The sequence below is a fragment of the Tyto alba genome, unplaced genomic scaffold (assembly GCF_018691265.1).
Source record: "Tyto alba isolate M040663 unplaced genomic scaffold, T.alba_DEE_v4.0 Super-Scaffold_18, whole genome shotgun sequence".
In the NCBI taxonomy this organism is placed as follows: domain Eukaryota; kingdom Metazoa; phylum Chordata; class Aves; order Strigiformes; family Tytonidae; genus Tyto; species Tyto alba.
Window position 1 is genome coordinate 4,173,621 of NW_024881280.1, and position 25,040 is coordinate 4,198,660.

The 25,040-nt window shown below is 38.5% G+C and overlaps 1 protein-coding gene across 2 annotated transcripts in view; it reads left to right on the forward strand.

The window, feature by feature from the left end:
- EXT2 (exostosin glycosyltransferase 2) overlaps window positions 1–25,040 on the forward strand; it is a 76,573-nt gene that overhangs the window by 22,739 nt on the left and 28,794 nt on the right. For both annotated transcript variants that reach the window (XM_042790929.1, XM_042790928.1), the window contains exons 8-9: window positions 13,575–13,706; window positions 24,382–24,571. In XM_042790929.1, the coding sequence (XP_042646863.1) occupies window positions 13,575–13,706; window positions 24,382–24,571 (322 nt within the window). The remainder of the gene's footprint in view (window positions 1–13,574; window positions 13,707–24,381; window positions 24,572–25,040) is intronic.

A 25,040-nucleotide genomic window follows, 5' to 3' on the forward strand; every position in this document is an offset into this window, starting at 1 on the left:
ACTGAAAGCTAAAAAGGGTTATAAGTTCAGTTTTTAAAACGTGGATAGAAAACACGTAGTTGAAAATGTTTGTTCCCACACTCAGGAATACCTGGACAAGCTGTTGTGGTTTTTCTGTGCACTTCCCATGTGCCTCAGCCCTGACCTGAAAAAAAGTTCAAACTCTGGGTCAAATAGAGCTGAAGACACATGCATAAATCAATGACTTATTTTAGTGCCACGTTAAAACAACATGAGTGGCTGGCTTTTCTGACCCCTCCTCCCTTTCATTTAATGTGCTTCTTTGGCTCTTCTTTAAAGAGGGCTCTGTAGAGTAATTTCAGCTCTTATCAGCTTGCTGACAGCTATATGAGCCTTTCTGCTGGCTCCAGGCAATCGCTGCCGGCGTGTGAAACATCCCCTTCTTACAGTGGAACAGTCCTGGATGGAGTTAAAGCAAATGGGTGGTGGAGTTTTGCTGTGGGTGGTGCAGCTTACCTAAAAGAGATGGGATTTTAGTTCTTGTTAGCCAATTAAACAGAACTTCATTTAATATCTGGACACTGGAAGCTCTTTGAACATAGTTCAGTTTTTTTAATTATTATTTTTTGTTTGTTTGTTAACAAGTCCTTTCAATGAGAATATTCAACTTCCAGCTGCAGTTCTTTTCCTGACAGGGGACAGCTTCTGTCTCGGCGTTCTTTAGACTCATCATTATCAAATTTAAACGAACTTTCATCTGTCTGCCTTTTGTAGCATTTTAAGGAATGTGATTGGAGAAGCTAACCCTGCTTTAATCCTCCCGGAGTGCTTCAGTGGAGCTCCGGGTCCCCCATAAATGTCAGGCCTGGACAATTTGCCATCTTATCAGATGCAGTGAAGTTAGTTCCAGCCCTCTCACCCCTCCCCCAGAGGAAAGATTTGTTGCTGCAAACAGCAAAGGAAGGAGAAGACTTTTTCCTGGCTTACTGCCAGGATCACCAGGGGAGTTGTAGAATCCTTGGCATTTATATATGTGACTTTCATTGCTCCCCCCTCTCCTCTTCATTTGTTGTGGAGAGTATACTTACCCTAGATTTTTAATTTTTTTTTTCTCCTGTTCTCTCTCCTGCCCTGTTGCTTTCTAGAATGAAAAAAACTGTTTTCATGCTTGTCGTATTACAGAGTGGTCTTCGTGGCATCTATGTGAAAGAGCTCAGAAATTTGAGAGTAATCAACACCACAGTGAATAATTTTTATAGGATGCAGTTGTGCTGCCTTTGTAGCTAGGTTTGCAGCCTCTAAACAACAAAAAGTTAAACTTCAGCTGTAAAAGGGAAATTATGCTATTTAAGACAATATTATTTTTTGGCTTTAAGGTTAAATTTTAAGACTCTGTGTTGTTGCAAAGTAGACTTTTGGTTCTTATCCTTGGCAGATTGATACATGCAGCTTGGATGGGCTACAGATAAATCTAGATGATCCAAAAATTGGAAAGGCATGAACTTTTTTTAGAAAGAATATTTGAAAATGTTCTGTGCCGTGCACATGAAGATGCAGATAGATGGATGATTAAGCATCTCTCCTGGTGTTCCACTCATTGTTACTGTGCTCTCCCTCTGCTGCTGCTTAGTCTCTACCACATCACATTTCTTTATCAAATTCACTTGTTCCACTTAACCCCCACCATTATTGAAAGTGTTACAACTTTAGCATTTACCTGTATAGTATAAATATACTACGTTGCTGTAATAATTTGCATGTGAGTATATTAAATAGTAGTAATAACTGCACGTTGGTCTTGCATCCATTTTACTGATGAGTGGATAGAGGCATAAATAGTTTGTACAAGGTCAAGTCATAAGATTAGTAATGGAGTTTGGAAGTCCTGGATCCTGTTTTAGTCACTCAATCAAATGTATCATACAACACAGTAGGAAAGTTTGGCTTTTAAGTTACAAAGGTTTTACATGTTCTAGAGAAGCAATCTGCTGCCAGATAATCTTTAGATAGCTTTTCCTTTAATCTTTGTAAATTGCCGAGATATATCTAACAATTTATTAGGTGCTGGTACATAGGAAAACTATGTATCTTTGTTTCAAATGGAGAAGTGGGCTGTGTTAGGAATATATGGTAAGGGTCTTTGGCTTGCAAACAGTGTAACTTGTACCTGGGGGCTGGCTGCTTCCTTTCCCCTCTGCTCCTCTTTGGTTTTGTGTTTGTTTTTTTGTTGTTTGTTTGTTTGTTTGTTTGTTTGTTTGTTTTTTCCCCCCTCTATTAGCTGACAATTTTGAATGCTCTTTAGAAATGAAAATGGCACCTGGCATTAGTTGTCTTTGAATACAAGTTCTATCCTGGTGTCTTAAATCTGTGCAGATGCTCTCCAGAAGAGGATTACAGAAAGCGTGCGTATTCCAGGATACTAATAGTGGAGTAGGAATCATGGATAGAAGTTGTTAGATAATAGTTAAGCTTAAGAAATGATTACCTGCAACTGGACTCAGCTGGTAATGGAATTCTGGTCCCAGGGGATCCACAGCATAGTTCATCTTGGTTCCCCACCCCACAGCAGTCTACCATAAAATGCTTCCCAACCCTGTAGCAAACAAAAGCAAAAAATATCAATGTTACCCGGTGAAGCATTGGGAAAAGCTTTCCTGATCCTGAATCTGGTGATTAGGTTAAGCCTGAGCATGAATGTGACACCCAGGAACCAACTGCCTGAAGTGCTTCAGTAAGCTACCAGCGCCAAGCCCCGGCTCTGCGCTCTTCTGCTCACCACTTGTTTTGTTTCTCATCTGTTGTTACCTGTGTTTAATAGCCAGGGCTTCAGGGAACTCCTGAGAGTTCTCTCTGTTGCAGGGGCCATGTTATGTAAGTATCAGGGGGAGAGGAAAAACAGCTCCTTCCTCGTGTTTTTAATTGTTCAGGTGAAGCAGAAGATTAATGCAGAATAAATATGCAAATGTTGGTCGGTGGTTTATGTTCCATCTTTTTTGGGGTAGCAGGGACTTCTGTAATAAGCTTTAATGTTTATCTTTGAGATTATTTCTCTTTTTTACAAAATTTGGCTTCTTGCAGTAAAGAGTATTCCTCTTTAGTATGCTATTGCAGATGTTTGCCAAGAAAAAACAAATAGCGCTTGTTGATGTCTATCAGTGATTTTGTCCATATGAAATAATTTTCAATCCTGTTCCATTGCAGTGTGACCACCACATAGTATTATCACAATCAGCAATTACTAATCACCTTATTATTTCATTAAACAGCCATACAGCCATGCACAGTTTGAATCATGAAGGAGGAAGGATTTTTACATAGCTTGAGCTAAGATCAGTTATTTTGAAGGTGTGGAGGAAAGAAGCAGCACCATATCCTAAACTGAATTTTTCCCATAGATATAAAAAACTCTCATGACTGCTGGTCCTTCAGCTTTTATCCTTATAGAAGTCAGTAAGATATATCTGTATTCAAGCAATGCTGGCAGTAACGTCTGTGGTTAAAGTTGTCCAATGTTGAGAACTGCGTGTATGGAGGTATGTGTATGTTTATGCTTATATAAAATAGAACTATATAGCTTACAGGAAACTGAGCAAAACATGTCTTCATCAAAAGGACAAGTTCTTCCTGGTATAGAGCTTAAGCTCTGAAATTGAGGTATGTGCTGATTTTTGACTGCTCTAATATGGTGGTAACCCTACCTACGTTTTTTTTTTTCTTGCTTCAAAAAGCTGTCCTTTCATGTGTGTGATTGGCACTGGGCTTGCTTTGTGTTTAGCTTCTCTAATCAAGGGAATTTAAGCTTCTATTCTCCCAGCATTAGTACAGCAGTCATGGGAAATCTCAAACAAGACAGATCTTGTTGCAGCAGTTGACACAAATAAAAGCAGTTGTGCTTTTATTTATTTATTTTTGATGCTGGATGCTGATTAAAAGTTTCCAAGCATCCTTTAGCCATGTTATAAAGCCAACCAGCAGAGAGCAGGGCAGCTGCTGAGGAGGGGAGATGCTGGTGGACATAGGACAAGATCACAGTGGGAAGCATCAGTGTGTGTAACTCAGAAAGCTGGGAAAGGTGTAAACAGATCCCCAATTTATCTGTAGAGTGGGCTCTCCAAACACTGTTTTATTGGCCAGTGGCTCCTGCTTTACTAACCTCTAACCTCTGCAGTACTCAGAGGTGCTGCCCACCAGCCAGCCTTGTCTTTGAACCTCCCTTGGCTCCTGCCACCTCAAAGGCTTGCAGTCAGATTCCTGTGTTTTGCTTGGGACCTCACCTCTCAGCAGGATGCCTGCAGCAGGGAAAACTGATCTACCCTGAGAACATAGACATATTTGAAGGCAATACCCCCAGGACTAGAAACCTATTGCTTTCAGTTTCAGGAGCTGTCCATCATTTGTCAAGAAATGTGGCTAAAACGTCTTCCCCCACCCCCCAACTTGTGGTCATACAGTAGTTGAATGTTCCCTGAAATTACATACACGTATTTGTTTTCTGTTATTTTCTAGACTGCTGTTGAATCAAAGATAGCATAAGTCTAGCTCACTGTAGGTCTGGTTTCACGTTGTTAACAGGGAGTGTACAAAGGACCGACTTGTCATAAAAAGAATGATACAGATCCAAGTAATTTTGACTGCTCCTCAGGCTAGGTGTGCCTGCCCCTTCACAGTAACAGCCTGGTGAAATTGGAGCAATTAGGGAGCCCTGCAAACTCCTGGAAGTTGGAGGGAAGAGACTGGGCTATGTTTTGTGTCTTTACATTGTTATCAGTGATGATTATGTGGATATGACTGTCTGGAAGCCAGAGTAGGATCTCTGTTACTCTCTTCCAGCTGTGTTATTTCTGTGGTGTCAACACACGTCATTTGCCTGTAAATAGGAAGACAGAACTGAGAGGCCTTTGGGAGCAAAGGGAATTCAGTAAATGGTAGCCATTTTTACATTACATGTTTTTAACGCTCTAAACTTTGCTGTTTTTTCCTCGTCCTGCTTCTTTCTTTGTGGGCTCTGTCTCAGTGCTGTGCGGCAGTATTCCCATCCACAGCTGAGGATGGGGTGGTTCCTTGCTGCTTGTGGTGCTGATAGCTATTTGTTGGCTCCATAACTGAAACGTAATTTGGCAGTGGATTTGTAGGGTGCCAGGGCAGTAAGTCAGGTTTCCTGGCGGATGCAGTGCTGCCTTCTGCAACAGAGTTGTGAAGTTGACACAGTCATTAATCAAAGAAGCAAGTTTGAGGTACAGAAATATACGGAGGGAGGGGGAGAACACCAGTGCTAAGTGGTAATTTTATCTATTCAGGTCTTCTGTTACTATCACTAAGACAAGGAATAGTGGAAATCTGTATTTTTGGGGTCACGATAATGCGAGATTTCAAACCCATATAAAATTACCATTTCATGAGAGGGAATGAGAACAGCTCTATTGAAAATAGCTTCTTCTGTGTCATATATTTGAGCCAGTTTTTAAGCAGAACTAGGCTCTTGTCCATAACAGAAGATTAAAACCTTAAGAAAAAAACAACAACCAAACAAACAAAAAAACCCCAAAGCCCCAAGCCCTCACAAATTATGTGAAAGTATGGAAGCAAGACTCAGAATGTTAACTTAACAGATATGCTTCAAAGAACCATTTTCATTCATGCATAGTATGTGGTATTGTACATATGGATTATTATAATTGATGTAAGTGATTCTTTTTAAAGCACCAAAGAGAATCTGAGGAGGACTGCAGTGCAAGAAGCTTAAGATTAGTATCTGAGCTTGCACTAACATTTTTCTTTACCCTTAGCTCTTATGAGTCAGCATTTGTCAAGCAGTTTACAGCAATAAAACTGAGAGCCTTTGGAAGTGAGTTTCTCCCAAGTGACGGGTATCTGAAGAGTAAGACTAGCATTTTGAACTCTGGCCTCTGTCCCCTTATGAATCGGCAGCTTCAAAAAGAAAAAGGAAAAAAAGAAATTTGGATAGTGAAAAGGTTTAGTTTTCACTCTCTATTGTATCTGAAGTAAGCAAATGTGCTTGTTTCATGGCTGAAATTACTACAGTGGAGAATATTAAGCTAGGTGATTAAATCTAACTACTCCTTTAACTTTGAAGAGATATTTTTGAGACTGAATTACAATAAAAAACAGCACCACAGAATGTCTACTTAGATTCTCTTTCTGAAAATACAGCCCTGTAATGATACAAATTATTGTTTTGCTTGCTCATCCTGCAGAATTGTCTTGTAATTAAGGAATATTCCTCTGTAGGCCACTCATATAAGCTGTATAAATTAAACAGATAAATATTTTCAGGGCTTTACTTGGGAATCATGCGTAGCTCAGAAACAAGAGTTGAAAGATGGAATGAAAATTCAGAAATAATATTAAAAGGACGTTGTCATCTTCCATTAGAAGCAAACTTTAGTTAACTGGAAACAACTGTATGTGCCCTGTATTGTCCTACTACTCATTCCTCTTTTTCCCTTGTAGAAAAACTTCTGGTTTGAGCTTTGGGAAAACCCAATGTTGAATTCTGGATTAGTCTTTATCAGAGGTGATCAGACACTTCCAAAAGTGCAATTCCTTGCTACACCCATTTTTTTAACTTTCAAAGTGTCATGCTAATGTTATGAGCACTCTTTATACAAAGCTTACACTACTGCTTTTCTTGAATAGGTCCTTGTTGACAAACAGACACAACGCAACCACCTTAGGTCAAATTTGAAAGGTGCTTTTAATCTGATCTTCTATAAAACAGGAAAATAATTTGGAAGACTTTAGCACGATTTTACCAGTATTCCATTGATTTAATGGATTAACTCTTAAAATTCCTATGTAGTAGTCTATGTATGGGGACAAGAATGTAATTTTTACTTTTCAGATTACAATTTTTAAAGAGTTTACCTCCAGTTTTGTGTAATTGTACTGGCACCCCAAAAGTGAGCCAGCTTTTCAGAGCATGGCTGTCTTACATTTTTCCGTAGTGTGAAACACATCAATTATTTTTGAAAAATGTAGCCTACATTCTTGTTTTTTCTCATTTCAAATCTTTGTACTTCTCTAGGAAAATGAGAGGGCCCTCAGACCATTTTTGAAGATAGCACTTTAAGGGGAAGAAAGATCATGGCCCACAGCTAGTCACTTACTCAGCCCTCTCTGCTCCCTTAATAAGAAGAGAACAGATTGTTCAGGAGGTATTTTAAGGTACCAGAGCTCTAAATTTCCCTCTGAATGACCCTGTTTTTCTTCCCACACTGATTACAGAGAGAAAATTGAGCCACCCATCTTTAGGTGTGTTGAACTTGACTGTGTGATATTGCTAAGGGTCCTAAATCAAATAAGCACTTTTTTTCTTTAACCCAAATTCTCATTGCTTTCTAGAAACAAATTACTTTCTAGAACAAATTACTGACTGATTCTTAATAGTATAAAGTCTTATGAGGACTTCTTATAAGCCTGTGTAAAGAAACAAAGATGGCACTGGTTTTAGCTGACCCCTCTGGTATTATCTTTGCTGAAGAACTGCATACTAAAAGTGGTATGTGTCATCAGCAAGGAAGTTGTTGGAGCAGGGAACCAGCTGTAGAAACAGTAAATCAGTCCAGAAAGAGAGGATCATAGGCAGAAAGCTGTGGGAATTTGGGGTTATAGGGTCCTCAGTCTGAACCCAAAATTTGCCTTGGGAAACTTTTTACAAAATGCTTGTTCCTCCAAAAGAGAAGCTTATGTTCTCTCTTCAGTCCCATTTTACCTTAGGGAGGAGTAGGGGGCTTGAGAGCTCAAGCGTGCTATCCAATTATTAGATATCATCAGCTATCCTCATATGCACCTTTAGTATGAGTCAAATATATATTAATTCAGTTTATCTTGAACCTCACTATCCTGTCTAATCCTACTGCACAATGGAAAGGGGTTATGGGTTGGGGGAGTGGGTTGGAAGGGTGTTGCCTGTGACCAATTATAGTAGCTTGATAGGCAATAACTTGTTAGGTCTCAGTAATGTAAAAAAGTATTTGATTATATTACAGCATCACATGTAACTTCAGAGCCTGAAGGTCTTAGTGGATGAACTTCCGTGCCCAGAGCCGTAGGTATTTCTTGTAATACCTTTTATATCTCTGCTGAAAGTACACGTTTTAGCAAAGGGTTGCCATAGTCAGTTACTGCAGTAGCATTGGTTAGCTAAATATTAGTTTTATTGGTTTAAGGTTTCTTTTTATAAATAATAAGAGAGGATAAAGTTAATTTTTTTCTGTTCTATCCACCCCAAAATTTGAAAAGTCTAGAGTGGTTAAGTCTCACAACATGTCTGTGAGGTGAATATTACACATGCTGCAGAAAGGCTGAAACAGAAGCAATAAATCAAATTAATGTCAAGCATTTATCTGTAACAGAACCAGGATTAAAAGTACAATCACTGAGCTTCCAGGTCGGTGCTGCTGCAGCAACTAGGCCGTGCTCTGTTCTTTGGCCAGACTTCCCTAACCCAGCTGGTCAGGGAGGAAAAACCAGGAATAGCAAGAGCCATTGGGAAGGGAAAGCGTTTAAGTAGAGTCACCCTAGCCAGTGTGAAAATGGTTATATTTCAAGGCCTCGTAAACCTTTTCAAGGCATTTTGACAACACTGAACTCCCGCAGTGGGGCAAAATCTTACAGCATCATGGCGCCTGACCTAAAAGCTGAGAGAAGTGGTGGTTTATGGGCAGTTAACTTTTACTACTCTTTTGCGAATCTTGTTTTTTTCCTCTTTTGCTAACTTTACCAACTCTCACCAAGTCATGGGCTGTGAAAAGACAGGAGGCTCGAAAGATCCTTTTGTGAACTGTATTCCCCTTGATCTAAATGTTACAGAAAGTATTCCTTTCCTTGCCTCATGCCCAGTGTTTTTCTTTTCACAAACTAATCAAAAGATTTACATTGATCTGTCTTGCACTCTACACTGGAGCACCATTAGTGGCATTAACACTAGAACTTATAAACATTATATGAATGGGCTCTGTAACTTGATGCTACTCTGGCTTGTAAAGAGCTTATAAAGAGATGCTAGGCCCCCAAGTGTGTTTATTTCTAAGGAAAATAACACCTTACCTAAATAAATGTTACTTTCTGTGAGTAGGCTACCCTGTTGCTGCGCGCTGCTGCCTGTTGTCTCCTGTGAAAATGACTGCAAATGCTTCCATCCTTAGCTCTTGCCTGTACCATTGTGGAGTGATTGTCAGTTTAGTCTTCGTAGTCCATGTCAACAAAATCGTGGAACTGAAAACAAGTGAAATTGAACTTTTCATTTGGGTGCTTGCTTACTTGGTTGAAGGAACACAAAATTTCCCATACCATCTACAGTTACAAGGAAGAAAACAACGTTTCTAAACTTTTTCTTCTGTCTTACAGATACTGCTAGTGTTCCTTGAGGTGTGCATGTATTTAGAGAGATGAGTTAATACCTCTACATTATATTAAGCAATTCTAGCCTTTGCAGAAAGCGGTGAGTTTTCTTGGCTGATCTAGTGAGGATGCAGCAGTTGAAAGTAGGCAGGGGAGGAAGGAAGGGAAACAGCTTAGAACTACTTACTGGCATGCCCCTGTTTGTGACCTTGGTCTGCAGAGCTCACCACTTGGCAGAAGGGGAAAGGTTGTGGGGTTTTTTTGTAAAATTTTCTGCAGAAATTGAATTGAGGTGAATTAATTTCATGGAGAATCTATTGTATTATAAGAGATGCCGGTCGCTTCCAATCCATTGGGCCACCCAGTAATATAATGTGTTTCTCATTCTCAGTCAAGTCGTTCTGTACTGTACATTTGATTCCTCCACATGTTGGTAAAACTGTTATAGAAAGTAATGCTTTTCTGTCTTTTATCTTGGATTGGTCCTGGATTTTCTATTTATCTAAAATTTTAGAAAGGGGAAGAGAAGCTAAGTTTCTTAAATACCTGTTTGCAATTCCTGGTAAGCTGTACACCCAGAACAAGATCCCATAGGTTAACATCCATTCATTGTGTTGTTTTGGCAGTTTTACAAAGTACGTGTTTGATCTCGATTTACAGTTTAGATTGCCTGTGACTTAAGCAATATTTAGGTATATACAAAGTTAGCATTCTCTACAAGTCTGTGGTCCACATAGTGTGTTACCTTAGAAAATTCTGAAACCTCATCAAGCTGACTACTAAAGTACTAGAAGTTAATTTCAGCTGAAGTTGAAAGGAATGGTTGCCTGACCATATCATAGTTGTAGTCTGTGTATAATCAATGCTATGTGGAAGATAAGATCTGTAATTATGGGTCATTTATTTCAAGATACTGAAAGGCTTTCAGGTAGCTCTAATTAGCATGTTACAATTGCCATACCTTACAAACATTACCCAGCATATTAAAGCTACTCTGTAGAGTGTATATAAGCATTAGTCTTCTGAATTCATAGATATGGAAAAGAGAAATGGACAGTTGAGAAAAATGGTGTAGGAATACTAAGAGAGTTGGCATAGGAGTCAGGAACAGATATATATATTTTGGGGGGGGGGGGGGGGAAGGAGGAGTGGAGGGTGGGGTGGTTCGTTGTTTTTTATTGTTGTTTCTTTCTCCTGTATCCCAAACATGTTCACAGGATTTTTATCCCCTCTAGGTATTTGTTACATTCCAACATAAGCTTTTCAACCACACCAAGCAGAGCAGAAAATACATTTCAAATTGAATTGACATACATCTTCCCAATAGAAAACTTTCCGAAAATGTCCAGTAACTTAGCATGCTGAGCAGCAGACACCAGCAAGCCATGTTAATCAGTTCTGCTTTATAAAAGCAAACAAGGTGGGGAGGAAGTAATGAGAGCCTGAAACATCTGTTTGGAGACTTTGAATCCCCTTAGAAGGTTTTGAGTTCTGCCTTAAAGAAACACAACTCCAAAAAATTACAACCAACTGTGGGAACATTTTCTAGCTCTTTACAAAAAATTAATTACATAAATATTAGTTTATAAAAAGTAAATGCTCTCTGCCCTCTTCTTCAGTTTAGCTTCTGGTATGAAGGTGTAATCTTGCCTGGCATTGCAAGCATTCTTTTTTGGCAAAGAGAAGCTAGATCAGATCCATCCTAGTTTTGCTGAAGGAGGAAAACCAGCTTTGATTGTTATGAAGCTAGGTAATCATAGATATTACAGTATTAATAAACAATCTTAGAGTTAGTATGGTATAGGAATGCTGTCATTTTATAACAATGAAATACACAGTCTAATGTGTATTTCACGCAATTAATAGCCACTTTATTGCTTTAAAAAGTTATATGTTAGAAGACTACATAAAATAATTTATCCTTCCTACTTCGTGCTGCTTATAGCAGTAGTTCTAAACTGTTGTCTAATACGAAAATGAAATTTGAAGTCTGTGTTCTTACTCTTGTTTATTTAGGATGCTTGAATAGAGAAGTTAACTGTTCTGGTCAATTTTAATTCTTAATCTGCTTCTGGTTTTCTTTTTAAATCAGTTGCTGCTGAGTTCTGGATAATAGATTTTTCTTAAGAAATGGGGCGTGGAGAAAGTAATTCTATCTTTGCTTAGTGTGTGGTGTTTGCTTTACTTAGTGACTTTTTGGTATTTTGGGATGGCAGACATTATTTATTCTTACCTGTTTATATAATTCTTCTGCTTTTACAGTTGAATGCAAAATTAATTTTGTTCTGTGTTCTTGGTAATTGGTTTGTTATCCAGCTGTTAAGTCCTACCAGGGAGAGAAATAAGGAGAGTGATTCCATTCTACAGTGAAATTACTTTGCAGTCTCTCTAGATGAAATGCCCCCGAGAAGTGTAATTTTTGGACATACTCATCAGTCTCCTTAATAAAATTTTTAAATACTCTGAAATAGTAAGGCTTATGGTTGTTAATGTTTTCTCACAATAAAAGTAGTGCTCCAGAGAGCACTTACCTCTTTCCTAATTTGCCTTTTTAACTGTAACATGGATTTCTTCATTTTAAATATTTACAGAACTATTCTGAAGAACCTATTTTTACAAACGACCCAGAGAGTAGAGTTCTAGGGCCAGTATTTCAGCAACAGGTCTTTAGTTCTGAATCCCAAAGCTTACACTCAGAGTAAAGCACAGGGTGGCACATGCCTGAATATGTGCAAGTTTGCTTGTGAATTTGCATTTTCCCTACTTGTAATCTTCCCTGTACACTGTTATTTAGCCTAGGAATGCTCCAGCCCAAATTGTACATGTAGGAATCACTGTCTCCTAGTAAGAAGAAGTAACAACCTGCAGAGTGAGAGACACTGGCAACTAAAAAATAAATGGGTGTTATTTTTGGTTCATCCTAAAGTCTGTACCTCCAAAAGATTGGTATGCCTTCAATAACTTAATATGGTAAATAGTATTAATTAATATTCTCTTAGCATGTGATTAAAACTGGCCTGTGTGTAGAGCCTTTTTGCTGTTTAAGGAATCCGTAGCAAGAGTAAAATAGCACTTGCCCAGATTTGTGTGTTGTCTTCAGTTGTTGTATTCTGGCTCTGAAAGCTTCTTAAGCTTCCAATTAATGAAACAAATGTCTTTTGTTTTAATTGTTCTACTCCCTAGATGCAAACTCATACTCTTATAGATGACACTGAACCATAAGGAGATTGCAAATTAAATTACCTTCTGGATGCTTCAAGGTGCTGGAGTTTCCTGAAGAAAAATTAGGTTGAAAAAATTCGTATTTCTTAGGCCAAAACTCTTGAACTACATTTATTGGCAAAGCGTGTTTCCCTCTGGGTTGGATGGGATCCTGCAGGATCATTCGATGGCTCTAGGCATTTAAAAAGTGTGTTTATGTCTCTAACAGAGAATTAGATAAGTCAGCGTTTTCATTTCCAAACCCTGCTTTTCTTCCACCATTTCTGTCTTACACGGAAACTGGGACAAGATTAAAACTTGCCATACAGGATCTTAGCTTGAAAATGACTCATCAGTGAGATTCAGTGCATCTGAGTATAAGAAAATCACATGCTTCATTTCAGCAGTTTTACACTGCCTGGGTTGTAAATTAGCCTAGATTAATGGTTGTAACAGACTGGCATGTGCAGGTACTTTTATGTAAAAATCTTAATATTGTATAAATCATATTTGGGTTTTGGAAGACTTGGGAAGGTATTACTTTGGTAGGGTTCATGAGGACTGGAATTCTCTAGCTGATCAGCTGGCTAATACTGATGTTCAAAAATGACTTCTGAGTTCCACCTTATAGGCTGCATGCTTTTATCTGGCTATTGAGCTGCACTGTGGATTCCTCTGTCTTGGAAAAACTGCATATAACAGCAGTTTCTTCTGTTCTGTGATCAAACTGCTTTTGACATTTTTCAAGAGGAAAACATACGATAAAAGTGTGAAAGTAACTGATTCCTTCAAGTATTCTGTTTAATCACTTACAAAGTAACGTTGCTGCTTCTTTTTATTGGCTCTAAGTCCTGTTTTTTTCGGGGGGTGAGTTTGAGTTTGAATCTTTTAGGCTCCCTGGAAATATCCTAGTTACAATAAACATGCTTCCTATTTTAATTTCCACCTGACGTGCAGACTGCATGGAACAGATTGTGCATGGCAAACCAAAATGAATTATTAAGCACTGGATCTGTGCAGTGTGAAAGTGAACTTTATTCTCTTGACAGGCAAGGTGGTTCTGGGAAGCGTATTTCCGATCGATGAAAGCAATTGCTCTTGCTACTCTTCAGATTATCAATGATAGAATTTACCCATATGCTGCCATTTCTTATGAAGAATGGAATGATCCTCCAGCTGTGGTAAGTAAATTCATTAGATTTACTTATAAAAACAAATTGTGGGTTTGTTTTGTTTTTTTTTTTTTTTCTTGTATAAAAGGTATGTGCTGTGAAACTTGGTAATAATTCTGTTTGTGTGTGTTTGTGTATGTGTTGTGTTGGTAACTTGCACAGATGAAGCTAATCTATTTTATGACAACTGACAAAATAACTAGCAGTTCATTTTATGTCCTGGCGGTGAAATGCGAGTTTTTTAAACTTCTGCCATTGCACACACTAAATTGCTTGCTTGCTTATTTATTTATTTTACATGCATGCATACACACATACTTCTTTATTTCTGTTGAATTTTGTGTGAGTTTAGTGCTCTTAAAAATGAACAACTACAGTGGAAATACTGAAGATCTTAAACAATCTGTAAGGCTCTTTCATGTAATTCTGATGAGATAGCTGATTATTCCTATACCTACAATTTTCTCTATGTTCTTATGCAGAAACCGATGATAAAAGTTTTGCTGGGATATTTTTTTTTTCTTAAAAATATTTTTTTTGCTGGTTGAAGCCACCTCTGATAAGAAGCACTGGAGCATTAATTAACCTTCTGCACCAAGCAGCTAGTTCTGATTTTTTACTATATAAAAGCCTGCAGATGATTTTAACTCATACCCAGTTAATTTTCTCTGTGTCAAAATATAAAAAAAAAGTTTTCTTTCACTAATAAAAGCAAACTTGTTAACTGTTTCCCTTTATGATGGTTTAGAGAGCATTTCTCTGAAATCTGTGTGGGAGTGCTCAGGAATAGATTGTGTTTCACTTTAAACTCTTCAGGCCAATAGAGTGTGAACAGTTGCTGACGAAGAGAAGCTCTTTGCTGGGTTTCAGAAGATGATTTTCCATTGCCTATCCAAAGGCATTAATAATCTACTGTTGTCATCTCCTAGAGAGAAAATGTGGCACTTGTCAGTATTTAAGGAAGAAATTAAGCTGCACAGGATAGTATGCAAAAAGGGGATCAGGACTTTTTAGCGCTTTTAAATTATGCTAGCAAAGCAAGCACCTTGAAACACCTAGTAAAATGAAGGAAATGGCTTTACCATCTTTAAAGGGAACACAAAAAAACCATCTTCTTCTGGGTTCCCTCCTATACTGGAAACCTATCCATTTCTGAGGAAGCTAATCTTACTCTGAGCAACAAGCAGGCTTTTTTTCTTTTTTTTTTTTTTTAACAGTATATCCTTGGAAAAAATATTTGTATTAGTCATCCAACCTAGAGATTCTTAAACAGGAGGTTTATGACCACAGACATGGCAACATACAGACCAGAACCCTGAAACTGTGGAGGAACATGTAACAGGAATACGGTGCTGGGTGGTACAGGGAGTAGGCAGGAGTACTGTATCAGTGTGCAGTTACAAGGAAAAGTTAGAATGTTGGCTGCAACCAGACAGGCTGGAATTTGTCCAGGGCATTGGAGTTAACACCTCGTATCATGGCTCTCTCATGCCATGAATGGTCAGTTCCTTGGTGGTTTTATGTCTCAGTTGAAAGAATTTGATGTTTACCCTAGTCTATGAAAATTGCTTAATATGTGCATGAATTCATTTCTTGCTTCAATATGAAACAGAAATGTCATTAAAAGTTCCTTTATGGGCTGTGTAAGCTCCATGTTAGCCAGCAACACAGAGTGCTTGTGACCCTTCCTCAGAGGGTCAGTTAAAGAAAACAGAATTCAGATTGGGAATTGTTGAAGGGCGGTTAAATTTGTAGAACAGCAGTACACAATTCTGTGATATCTTTAACTGGGATTTTTGATAGCTACTCTGTGTGAAATTTCCTTCCATTAGGGTATTTTTTCTTTTTTTCTTTTTTGTTTGAGCCAGCTAATACTGTTCGGTTTTGACTCTTGTTCTTTCATTTGAAGCAAATAACTGGAGCCTTCTCCAATTTATCTTTGAGAATTATATTTTTTTTTCTGTGAATATATTTTATCTCCTTGAGGTGAGAGCATATTACATAAAAAAGCATTATAGTTGGAAAGCAGGTACATATGTACATTTGAGGTAGCAGATGATGACAGCTGCACCCACTAACTCTGATAGGAAGACAAAATAATTAAAAATGACTTGAATGTGCTTCTCATTTACAACGAAATTGTAAATAAACTCCAAGACCTAAGCTTTTAAAGAAAATTATTTCAGGTTGGCCCCAGGGCCACGATATAAGTAACTGCTAAAATGAAGCACCTGCGAATTGCACATTGCACTGGTGTTAATGTTGAGTAACTGGGCCAGAGCTGTACCTCCAGAACTTGCCATGTGTATTCTGCCTTCAAACTCAGCTGGCTCAGCATCCAGTTCCTCTAGCCCTGCTTATTGTTCATGTGGGGATGATATGGTCAGCAAGGATTAAATGCAGTGCTCTTCTATACGCTTTTGTAACTGTTATGTGGTTTGGATAGGAACATGGAGTTGCAGAAAGAGTATGTGGAAGCTGTAGGCAGATTAACAGAAGGTGCAGAGGTGCAATCACCATTTTAAGGCCATGGGGTTACTGCAATTAGCCGGCGATTTCTTTAGTCAGTACAAGGCTGTTAATAGAGTTCAGATCCCTGTGCTCTGAATATTGAGGTTTTGAAAACAAGAGCATGGATTTGCCTATGGAGTATTTATACAGACAATGCCATCTTTAATGGGTTTATGAGTTTATTTGCTAGGACAAATACACCTTTCTAACAGAAAAAAAGAGCTTGCTGTTTGTGCAAGGTTGTTATACAGAGGAGAATCCTTAGCTAGAAAGGATCCTTGGTCATGGTTGCTTACCTGCCTGTCTCCTTGATTAAGGTTTCTCTTTCTTTGTGTGCTTATATGGGTTAATTTTGCTTAGCATGTCACTAGGATCCTGAGAAGTAGCAGAAAATGAGAGCTAGGTAAAATGCCCTGGCTGCTAATTGTTTTGCTGCTCTATTGTTACAAGTGCTTTATTAAAGCAGTGAAAACATTATTTCTACTTTGTCAATTAGGATTGCTGATGACTCTTCAGGGTGCACATTTTGCTCTGCATTTTGCTGAGCTATTGCAGTCTCATGAGTTCGCTTCCAGCTTTAAGATTCATCACCTGATTTCAGTCTTATTTCCTATGAAGTTGTGTAGTACTGCCTTCTATTATTTTGATTTAGTACAGTAGAATTGAACCTATTTTGAATTAGCAAACATTTAACAGATTACAGCCTGTAAGTATGCTAGATAAAAGAGATTTTTAGGGGCCTCAAATATTCAGTTAAGTAAATTTGTAGCGGTAGCACCTATAAAGAGAAAGCTGCATCTTTCACAAAAGGCTGCCTCAAGTTTGATGTCACTTGCAAAGCAGGTCTAGTAGGGATTTAGGGCTATTTTCTGCAGATTTTATCTTTGCTTTATTTTGAACTCTGAGACTTCAAATTAGGAATCAGGACATATCTGCAAACATAATAATGATTACATTCTCTTTCCAGAAAAATTACGTTGATTCTTATATCTGAGGGAATGGTTGTTACCTTGGACAGTCAGCGTGAAAGTGATATTGATGCATTTAAAATCAGTGAAGCATGCTCATGGCTAGATCTGCATATAGATAAGCTTTATTCTTGTTCCCCAGGTATTTCTCAAGTCTCAACAGAAAAAAAAACACCAGCCCACCTTCCACTGTAGTTTCCCAAACAGTTTAAACTGCTATAAATGGGTACTGCTGCCTAAAGAAGCAGTCCTGCACTCTTCTACAGTTGGGTGATGATTTCTCCGTCTGCTACCTTCTTTTTGAATTTTCTAATTCACTTCTGGTGAATTAATAGAAATAACTTTCTGTGTGTAAAATTTAACCAGCAAAATAAAAAAAAAAAAGGGGGTGGCAGGGCAAGGGAGGGACCAGGTTGCTGGAAGGCTGCTTTTTTTGGCGTTAGTTTGGCTTATTTTGGCTTAAAATATTAGTGAGACTACTGCCTGAGTATCTTCACCACAGTGTGGATACAGCAGCAGTACAGGAGGGTGTTTTTCCATCAGGAGTGGGAGTGCTAGGTACACAGAAGACAAATGCATATGCAGTTAACTCCGTACTTAGTCCATTGCATTGAGGAAGTGATTCAAGCAGTTCTCTGTGTTTGTATGGGTTGACTCAAGACTTTTGGCCTTTTCTAAAGAAAAAAATACATGGTAAAGTGGATTATTTTCCTACTTGTCCAATGTCCTTTTGAGGAAGTGGAAGACTAGCAGCATATAACATGCTAGTATGTTATAGAATAGTAGTTTAAATAAAAATGCACTAGAAGATATTTCCTCCTGTTAATGAAGAGGGGTAAATGATGTTTTTGGGGCCTGAAATTAATTCCAGGACCACTTGAGTCTTTTATGTCTCACTGTTTTGCTACAAGCATGGGAGTTTAATGCCTTTTGTGTTTCTTGGCCCAGCCATTATCCATTAGGCAGGGACAATCAGTTACGTTCAAACAAGCCAGAAAATGACCGCTTCTGCCGTGTGCACTCTGATGGTTACCAGTTTGGGCTGGATTTAGAACTAATGACCTGGGTTTGAGAAGTGATCTGTTATCTTCAATTAAGTACTTTGTTATGCTCTAATAGACGTAAATTGCTTTCTCACTTGTGCTTCTTTGTAGATTATTTAAATTCTCTTCTTACTTGGCCTCATACCTAACTCAAATATATGGGTTTCTGAAAAATGAGTAAGACAGGGTTTTTCAAGATTTCTTTAGTTGGTTTTGTTGAAATTCTTTCAAGCCTGTTTATAATGTAGACTTATAAAACATTAGAGGGTTTTTTGTCAGGGGCTGCTTTTGAGCTTTGACCTTGGATGATACAGACCATAGTTTAATAATCACTTGAGAATATCACTATGCCGAACAATAAACATACCAGATTTCATTTCTCCCAGTGAGACAGAGAGCAGCACCATCATTTAGTTTAAACTAAAATAGCCAAATTAACTGAGTGCAAAAAAGTGCCATTCATTTAGCAAAGCCTAAGTAGGATTTTCATTTACAGAATACTGTGTGGGCTTCTGCCAATTACCAGGCACTTGACACTTGAACAATTATACTATTTCTGAGCTCTTTGACTAGTATTTTATAGGCCTCAGGCTCCAGATAATGCCACTGTTATAACTGTGCTTCCATCCTAGTACCATTGCTCATCTTCAGAGAGTTAAGCAAATATTAATGTATGCTTTTTTTATTTACCTCTAAATGACAACAAGCTAGCACTCTTCTGGGCAGTGCACATCTGGTATTTTTTTTCTATTGAACAATATTAGGTTTCTCTTCCTGCTGTATTTCCAGTTACCTTGTGCCATGGTTTGAATCAGCTGGGTGAAATTTTGCTTTATTTACTACGTTAGAAGGTAGGTATTCTTCCTTATTATAAATAAATTTTGATTTATCGATGTGTTTTTCCAGTGTTGAGATTATGGACGAGTATACCACACGTATTCAGTTATAAATATTGATATTTTTTGTGAAACATGATTTAATAGTTTGTTCTTTAACTTACCTGCCCAGATATTAGGATTTTTCCCTTACACATTGATAGATAACCTCACAGTTATCCTGTGTTGTGTGGCTAGTATTTGGCATGTAGGTTTATTTCCATTGGAAATGGTATCATTTGAGACGTGAACAACATTTTTTTTTTATTTTGTTGACAGAACTGGAAACTGGATTTCATGTATTTCACTTGAATGACTTTTCAGTTCTTAAGACTAAACCTAACCATTTAGTACTGTTGGGTTTTATTTTCTCTAAGAGCTTTTAGCTTTGTCTTTAGCTTAGAAGTAGGAACCTAAACATACAAGTGAGACATGTTTTTAATCTTAGTAGAGCTGGTTTTGAGATGCACCCAAGGAAAAATTTTGCTGGCCAAAGGTGAGGGTCTCATCGCTGTTGTTCTTACCTTGTTTGCTGCAGTGCCTGGTGCCTCCTGCGGCTACATAACTGTGCAGCTTTATTGTATGTAATGGGAGTCATTAACTGTAACAAAACTAAAAAAAAAAAAAAAAAAAAATGCAGGGGGGTGGGACTTTGTTGCTTTGGATTCCACAAGTCAACTTTTCAGTTCTCCCTGTCTTTTTTTTGTCTTTGGGAGCTTGAAAGGTATTTCATCACTCAAGAAGCAATAGGTAGAAACTCCTGTGTGTCTTGTGGCTAAAATTTTTTTTTTTTTTGAGGAGGGTTTAATATCTTCATCAAAACATAAAATGGTGGCCACTGCAACTTGTCTTGTGATTCTGCGGAGTGTGAGCACTATGGTTGGCTCTGGAGAAGTAGAGGGGGTTAATTCCTTTGGTTTTGCCCTCTGACCACTTGAGGATGGGAAGCATGATGAAATACTTTCCCAAAGTATTCAATAGAAACGTATCATGAATAATTGGAGCAAAATAGAATAAATCAAGGCGTTTTTTTTTGTCTGGTAATTCATAATTGAAACCACATTGAGGTTAGATTGATATTCAGAACAACCCAGCTGAAAAAGCCTTGCCCACAGAGGCGGGGGATATATCTCTGTTTTGTTTAGATGTATAGAAGAACTGCCTAACTACCGTTTCAGTTCAGGACAGCGTTGTCCTTACCTCTCCTTTAGAAGACAGTGAGTTGTTCTTCACACTGTGTGATTTGACTAATTTGTGGTTACAACAAGCAGTCTAGTTGTTGGAAATAAAATACACAAGGAGGAAAGCCCACTGTCTTGTTCATGGGAGCAGTGAAATGTTATTCTTCTGAAGTGCTGTTGCTGAGTTTTCCCACTGAATGATAGCTGGGGAAGTTCTTTTCTATAATATGCAACATCTTACACAGCCTTATTTTCCTAGAGGCCGTTCTGTGATGGAGTTTGTAGTGTGGCTGCTGTGTCTTTTTTCAAGTCTCTTTCAGTGATACCCAGTGTACACCCAAATAAGAAGTTTCGGGGTAGGATCCTGTCTTAGTTATGTCTGGTATTCTACCGGTGCCTGTGGGGCTCTGCAGCACTTACTGTAACTGGCCAGTTCTCAGTCCAGCTGTGTTCACTGATGTCCTGAAACTCCCATCTATCTCACTTCTTTATCCTGCTAAGAATGGTATCTGAAACTTCTCTGCTAACTTGAACCTGAAGACTCTACATCGAGTCCAACCGTAAACATCCCACATAATGAGAATTCAACTCCCTTGATACCTTGTCCTTAATACACTAACTTTTCCTAAAATAGAATCAGGTTGTTTTTAATGACCAAGAGGGAGGGAGATATTTGATGTATCTATAGTAAAGGAAACCGCCTTATTTCTAAGGCATTATTACACATGCACACTTGTGGAAAGCATGCACAGGACCGCTGCAGCAGTCTGAATCCCTCCCTATATACATACCCATTCCTGAATTCTCCTCTCTCCCCAGCTTCAGGCTATTCCTGGATTCTGACTGTCATTCAGGTCCCACTACTTCGAATTTTCATGTGAACTGCAAAGAGCTGTCAGGCAACTGAGACTGTGAGACTTAAGTGACATGAGATTGCTCTTAGGAAATTGGCATTTGAACTTGATCCTTTTTGCCCATAAAAATGATTCACAGCAAACAACCTATTCATCTTAGATTAATTATCCTGGATCTTCTAATGATATTAGCTGGGAGGGTGAGAGTGAAGGGTTGCCTTATCCATAACTGAGTGTCAGCACTTTGTTAAGGAAAGGTGATGGATGATCAATCTGCTGTTGCTGTTTGCTCTTCTCTTTGAGAGTGAAAGTTCCTGTGAATTTCCATCAAGAATGTTAATAAAAATGGGACTGGAGCAAATGTTCCTTCATCACTTGATTTCTTGAGCAGTGACTGGGAGAACTCATCCCTGTGTCATTATCCATTTCATGCTTTGCTGCCATAATGGAGATTTAATTAGGTCGCTGTTGAATTAATTGCCTGTATGGTTTGCTTTTCCCAAGCAGAAATCTGGAAGACTTTAGCAAATTATGGAGGCTTGAATTTGCCCGATTTCCTGCAGAAAGTGGGGTCAATAGGTCTCAGACTGTAGACACACTCTTCAGGCAGGCAGCAGGGGGTTGGCTCTTAATGGCACTTGAGAGATGCTTAATTGCCTTTTTGAAATGTTTTTCTCAAATGAGAGGCACGGTTCTCCCATCCATTAGTGTGTGTCTACAGGCTTTTGCCTCCCTCCCTCATCCTTTAGTAGATGCATGAGCAAAACCACCTCAAAAGTTGCCTTATTTTCCTAAGTTATAACTAGCATGGGAGAATTTTCATGTCTTTCTAAAAGTGGTAAAAGTTGGAATTTAAGTAATGTACCTAAACCTTAGACTTTTAAGAAAAAGCGCAATAATTTTTTTGGCACATATGCGTGTGCTCACACGTGTGCATCTATTTTTTTTCTGCAAGTACCTAAAATAGTCTTAGATGATAAAAAATGAATAATCCTTTCCCAATGATATTGTAGCAAGTAATTTGTTAGGAAATGTTGTGGCCAGAGAAGAAAACATTGCTAGAAAAACTTCAAGTGGGAGCCATTAATTTAGGTGGCAATACTCACCCATAAGTAGTAAATACAACATTGTCCGTAGATTGCCGGTTATTTCTTCTTGTAGGGCAGAAACGTAAGGTTGTCCTGGCACTCTGCTGAGCATGATGTTAAACCTCTGCTTCAAATATTAATGAAAATAGGTTTCTGAAAGTTGTTTTAAGAAGCTGCTCAACATTACAAGGGTCATTTGGGTGATAGCAGTCTTGGGGTGGGGGTTGTGTGGAAACAAGTCTGCAAAGCTTTAATGAGATGGATTATGCTCTTGGTAACATTTAGATTGTGATTTGCTGGGGAATTATTGAAGCAGAAGCAAAATCAGAGGGCTATCCCCATCTGCCACCAGTTGTCTTATAAAATTAGCAAAAGTATGTATAAAAGCTTTAATTTTAGAAAATGTAATAACCTGAAAGCAGATTTGTCTCTGCACATACCAGTTGCTAAAGTAATAGATGTATATTTTCTGAATTACTGAGTGTAGTCCTCTGCTGTCACAGGTAGCCATGTCCCCTTCATGAGCTGAAGTTCGGTATTATACTGTTACTGCTTCTACATTACCCTATTACTCCTGTGAGATAAAAACTAGAAATTTGTGCTTTCTGGTAGGAACATTGCAAACAGTTTATGTTGAGTGCTGCTTGTACCGGACCTGATAAAGGATGCGTAGCTGAAAATTAGTCTCTCCAACTATTTCAGGTATTTGTCCTATTTGCCAGATCCTTGCCTGGAACATACCCCTGGACCATCCTGGATAAAACAGTGTGCCAGTGCTATGGTTAACTTTAAGTCTCTCTGTAGAAGGAAATCATATTCACATCATATTTTTTTCCTCCTTTACCAAAATGGTCAAAAAGTTATGATCTCTTTTAGTAAATAGGCTCTCTATTCTTTCTTGGCCTCGAAGTTATTCCAGTTAGAGGTCTCTAACCACTAAGCACGAGGAAGGTGATTGTTGGGTGTATAAAATAACCCAAAGACTAAATAAGGAAAAGGAAAATTGTAAAGTTTATTTCCTGCAAGTATGAGCTGATAACTCTGACTGTGTAAAACTTGCTTTCCTCCTGATACAAGCAGGCCTGTGGTATGAGTTTAGCTGGAGATTCTTGCAGTATTTCTGCAAACTGCTGGCAGTTAATAACCTCTTACGAGCGTTCATAGTTTTTACAGGCTGGGATTCAAGATTTCCCTGCAAAACAGCATCACTCAGTTTCTGCTTTCCCAACTCCCCTTTTCACCTCGTCCCAAAAGGTCTTGTTTTTCCCTTTGCTTCTCTGTCCGACCCCTGCTTGGAACGTCAGCTGGAATGGAAAAGTTGAGACTGAAATGCCGGCGCTTTCATTCCTGCCGAATGGTCCCTTCACTGCTTCCTCCCCCACGTTGTCGGCTCCAAAGGAGGTTGGCACATTCAGTGAGAATTTAGTTGTCTGTCTTGTCTTCTGCCAGCGGAGCTGGCTTCCTTATGCTGGCAGTGTATTGAAGTAAGACCTTTAAAGTCTTTAAAGGGATGCCCTAGTTAAAATTCATGAGGAGTAGATAACTCTCTGAAATTCATCTTTGCATCTTGTGCCTCTTTTTTTTTAATGCAATAGGTGTTTTTTTCACCATTGAACAAACAGAGTTTTGTGGAAGTTAGTACATTATTCCTTTTAGTGCCTGTTTTTGCCTATTTTTGCTTGGGTATGAGTTTTATGCCAGGTTTATGTTTTTGCTGCTTTGGTTTTGTTGTTGTTAACTCTTTTTCCCTCCTGAAATTGTTGTGCTAATTTCTCTTTGTTTATTGAGTCCCGTCTATTAATATAAACGTCTTGAAATAGTGATTAGTAAATGAGAATTGAGTCATGCTAGCTGGGTTCAAAATTCACATTGGTTTTCCTTTTCCACAAATCTATCTGCCTCTTCCACCTTATATTCTGCTTAAAGCTCCTCTTATTTTCAGTGTTACAGACAGGCAAAAATGAAAACTGAATTAAGAAAGAGATTGGAATAAAGGTTTTGAGAAATTGCTGAAGTCCAGTGTTGCCAGAATTGGAGAGTCAGCCTGCCTGACCTGAGCAAATTCCAAATCTGATCGTTAGGTCCTGGCTATGTGAGTTGCTTCCTACTGTAATAAGGCACTTTAATCAAATTGTTCTCCTGTTTTTCTTCTTTTCCTTTTCAGAAATGGAGCAGTGTGAGCAACCCACTCTTCCTTCCACTGATCCCACCTCAGTCCCAAGGTTTCACAGCCATAGTTCTGACCTATGACCGGGTGGAGAGCCTTTTCCGAGTCATCACGGAGGTGTCGAAAGTGCCTAGTCTATCCAAATTGTTAGTTGTCTGGAACAACCAGAATAAGAATCCCCCAGAAGGTAAGACCCCCTGGTAGGTGTGGTGGAGGAGGGTGAAACTTGGAGATAGCATGCCTCCTTGCGCCTGTCAGAGAATGACCTCTCTTCTACTTTGTTAATATGTCTTTGAAAAGCATTTCATTTTGAAATAACACATTGGGATTTTTTTGGTGGCAATATTTTTGGAAGTGAAATGAGAAAAGCCAAAGTAGATTAAAAGAAAAAAGCGTATCGGTGGTTGTGCTGCTCACTTCTGAATCAAAGGTAACGGGTGCAGTAGTTACAGATACGTTTCTGTCCTTAACTTTGTTTTGGGGAGTGGTAAGGCAAGACCCGTCTTTGATTTGTCAATGCTTGGTTTTATTTCTCTGTAGACACCCTCTCATGGCAGTGAATACTACTTCTGCTAGACTGTTTTCTAGGGCAAATGTGGTTCAAAGCAGTAAAGTAGTTTGAATGCTTGGAGCTATAAAATCAGTGAATATTTTGA